The 4,231-nt window shown below is 39.0% G+C and overlaps 1 protein-coding gene across 1 annotated transcript in view; it reads right to left on the reverse strand.

Annotated features, from left to right (window-relative positions):
* Nucleotides 1-3,273, reverse strand: part of LOC101853315 — a 4,386-nt gene extending 1,113 nt beyond the window's left edge. Inside the window, exons 1-3 of the mRNA XM_013082345.2 lie at nt 2,988-3,273; nt 941-1,216; nt 87-194 (exon numbers count right to left, since the gene is read on the reverse strand). Of these exons, the coding sequence (XP_012937799.1) occupies nt 87-194; nt 941-1,216; nt 2,988-3,157 (554 nt within the window). The 5' untranslated portion in view covers nt 3,158-3,273. The remainder of the gene's footprint in view (nt 1-86; nt 195-940; nt 1,217-2,987) is intronic.
* Between the last annotated feature and the right edge of the window lie 958 nt (nt 3,274-4,231).

Genomic DNA, 4,231 nt, shown 5'->3' on the forward strand with positions numbered 1-4,231 from the left:
ACCAGGAGAAAGAAACAAGGGGAGAGAAAAAGAGAAGGAGAGAGAGAAGGGGATGTGTGTGTGTGTGGGGGGGGGGGAATACCTACCTGCTGATGAGTGAACCACCAACTGGAGACGAATTAGCCTGGACCAGGTTGATGAAGGTGCAGTCGGAGGTGACAGTGGCGAAGAAATCACTGTCGCCGTTTATAAACCTGAAAAAACACAACAGTTTCTCTACTTCTGTGACCCCATGGGCAAAGATCCTGAGGATAATACATTATAATTTGGAAGTTGACCACCTTCGAAATTAGCCAAAGCGCCCGATAGCAGAATGTTTAGTTTAAATCTGTTTTCAATGCATATTTTGTTTGTTTTGTTTGTTGTGGGTAGAGAGAGCTTGTTTGTTGCATTTGTTTATTTGTTGGTTGGTTTTTGTTTTGTTTGGGGGAGGGGGGTTGTTGTGGTTGTTTTGTTTTTAGAGTTTTGGTCTTTTTTAAAATTTGTTTTATAGCTGCTTTTGATGGATTATTATTTGTTTTGTTCTGTGTTATGTTGAAAGCATTTGTTTTGCGGTTTGTTTGGCTTTGTTTTGTTATTGATTAGTTTTGCTTTGCTTGGTTTTGCTTTTTTATTGTTTTTGTTGTTGTTGTTGTTGTTGTTGTTGTTGTTGTTGTTGCTGTTGTTGTTGTTGTTGTTGTTGTTGTTGTTGTTGTGTTGTTGTTTATTTGTTTGAATTTGTTGGGAGTTTTTGTTGCTTTTTTTTTAACCTTACGATTACGAGTCCGGTACCCTAACAATATCAACAACAACAACAACAACAACAAACAAACAAACAACCACAAAAACAAACAAACAAACAACAACAACAACAATAATAACAACAGCAATGGAAACGCATAGAGCATTCTCAATAATATACAAAATATGAAAGGAAGAAAAACAAAACCCCAAACCCTACTTGTAAGCGTCAGTCTGGAAAGTTTGGCCAACAGGCCCGTACACGAAGGACCCCACTTTCTGAGCTGTGGAGGGCACGCACAGTTTTGGATACCAGATGAGAGGGATCTCAATGCACATCTTTTGGGCCTCGTTGATGGAAATGGTTTTGTCAGACTTGGTGATCACCCAAAAGTTGATTGTAGTGCTTCCACTCTCGTCGTTGACGATCATGACGCCTTTGGAAGAAAGTCGCTTATTGATGAAATCAAGGTTGACTTTGGCATTGATGGATGACCTAGATGGTTCGAAGAAAACAGAAAATAAATTAGGAAGACAATGGAGAAAATGAGGAATAACTCAAATCGAAGCAGTCGACAATACTCAATCCTTTGGCCATAAAAAATGGGGAGTACCAGACCGGTGTTTTTATTGTTGCTGTTAGCATAATTAATACTGTTGTCACTTATTGATGGTGGTGCTATTGTTGTTGTTGTTGTTGTTATTATTATTGTTGTTGTTATTGCTGTTGTTTTTGTCCTTGTTCTTGTTGTCGATTTTGTTAAGAAGTTTTCCTTGTTTTGCGTGTGTTTAGGGGGTGGTTTGGCTGGGAGAGGGCACAATAAACGTGAAATCTAATGTAGATATGGCGGGAAAACGCATAAATGTGTCCATTCATACCTTTGAATCTATCTATCTATCTATCTATCTATCTATCTATCTATCTATCTATCTATCTATCTTATCTATCTATCTATCTATATATCTATCTATCTATCTATCTATCTATCTATCTGTTTGTCTGTGTGTTTGCCTGTTTGTCTATCTATCTATCTATCTATCTATCTGTCTGTCTGTCTGCCTGTTTGTCTATCTATCTATTTATCTATCTATCTATCGTGGGCGCACATAAATTATGATATATTATTATGAGTGTGCACATGCATCTACGAGATTGTTTATTTCTTTGCTCGGAAGCCTGATATCTGAACGAAGCAAGCGGTATGCTATAAGCCACTGGTATGTCCAAGAAAAACACCCTTCAAATATCAGAATCCCTAAATAAACTGTACTTAACTGGTCAAATAATATTGTTAGAATTCCAACCAAAATACTATAATATCTCCTTTTTGAAAAGTCGAAGGAAAAAATATGAACGAAGAAGTCTGCAATATTTAATCTTAAGGCTCGTGCCAGTGAGTAAGAAATCTAGTAACAGTAGCGCAGGTGGAAATGTTCAGGTTAATATCACATCTTTTATATATCACGTACTGAATAATTAATAATATTCAGGTTCATAACTCGTCTTTTCAGTGTCACATAATGAGAAAATATTCAGGCTCATAACTCATCTTTTTATTTCACAAACTGGGAAAATGTTCAGGTTCATAACTGTTCTTTTTTATCTTACATAATGAGAAAATATTCAGTGAATAATTCACCTTTTCTATTTCACATACTAAGATATTGTTAGGGCTAATAACTTACCTTTTCTATTTCATATACAAAGGAAGTTCAGACTAACAACTCTTTTACATAAGCTAGAGGGGAAATGTCATTGTCAATAACTCACTTTTTAAAATATCACATTCAGAAAAAGTGTTAGGTTAATATCTTAATATCACATACTGAGATAATGTTAAGGCTAATAACTCATAATATTATGTTCCTTTTGACATAATGAGGACATGTTATGACTTATAAATCTCATTTTCTATTTCCTACACAGTAATCGCTATTTCGTTTTCTGTTGATTCTTAGAGTCAGCAAGTTTAATGACTGGATTCTGCATTGTAGTTTTATTCTTGTTTTCCTGGTTTACCATTAAGTTATATTTGCCTGTACTGCAACTTTGTCCTTATGAAATATATTAAACTTTCTTTTTTCTTGGAATATTGGCAATCGACACAAAGAGTCATGCTTGTAATAGAAACCGTTCTTCCTTAAGCTAACAATACTAACGTACAGGCCTACATAATAATTTGTTTTCAAATGGTGCGTGTTGCGACGAGGCAGGAAGTAGACTTAAATTGTGACTTATAAGTGTAATATCTGCTTCTCTAATTTACCTGATGCCTTTCCCTCCTGCCGATGTGCCATTCTCGGAGAGAGCCGTGAAGTTCACCTGGTCTCCCTGACAGCAGATGTTAGAGCCACTGGTATCGGTAGGCAGAGCTGTGACAGTCAAAGCCAACAAAGCAAAGGCTGCTGGTAAAGCGAAGACGAAATATCTGAGCATGTTGATCAACAAAGTAGTTGGGGATAGTTGAGCGTAGATGACAAAGTAAGGAGTTGTTCTGCTGTTTCTACGTGTGTCTTGTGGACTGCGTCGTCTCGGTCTGACCCACCACTCCGGTGTGTGACTATTTATAATGTGGCGGGCTGTAGTCTTGTGACAACACTGTTAAAACATTGACTCATCTTCCTCACCCCAAGGACGCTCGAAAAGCACGAGACAGGAAAATCCACAGTGTTTTTTTCGGCCAAAGATAACACTTGCAGAGGATCATCACATCCTCCCACCCCACCCACCCCGTTACCCCTTTCTGATTTCGACATAACAGGGGACGCGGATATTACATTTAGGCCTAAAGGGAATAGACATTCTTTGTTATAGATGTTGAGAGAATGGGGAGAGGGAGAGAGAAAGAGAGAGAGAGAGAAATAGAGAGAGAGAGAGAGAGAGAGAGAGAGAGAGAGAGAGAGAGAGAGAGATAGGAAAGAGAGAGAGAATGGGGTTGAGGGGGGAAGGGAGGGATGGAGGGAGGTGAAAGGGGAGCTGACTGGCCGATAGACAGACATTAACAGATACAGAGGGAGACAGAAATAGAAAGACATACAGACTGAGAGAAAGAGAGAGAGGGAGAGAGAGAGAGAGAGAGAGAGAGAGAGAGAGAGAGAGAGAGACATGTAGAGAGACATGTAGAGAGACACAAACATACAGACAGAGAAGCAGAGACAAATAGGCAGACGGACAGACAGACACAAACAGAGAAGACAGAGAGAGATAAAGAAAAAGAGATACACAGAGAGAGAGAGAGAGAGAGAGAGAGAGAGAGAGAGAGAGAGAGACAGACAGACAGACAGACAGACAGACAGAGACAGAGAGAGAGACAGAGAGAGACAAAGAGACAGAGAGAGAGAGACATAGAGACAGAGAGACAGAGAGAGAGACAAAGAGACAGAGAGAGAGACATAGAGACAGAGAGACAGGGAGAAAGAGAGAGAGAGAGAGAGAGAGAGAGAGAGAGAGAGAGAGAGAGAAAAAGAAAAAGAGGTACAGAGAGAGACAGCGAGAGACAGACGGACAGGC

Source organism: Aplysia californica, unplaced genomic scaffold, assembly GCF_000002075.1.
Source record: "Aplysia californica isolate F4 #8 unplaced genomic scaffold, AplCal3.0 scaffold00170, whole genome shotgun sequence".
Taxonomy (NCBI): Eukaryota; Metazoa; Mollusca; class Gastropoda; order Aplysiida; family Aplysiidae; genus Aplysia; species Aplysia californica.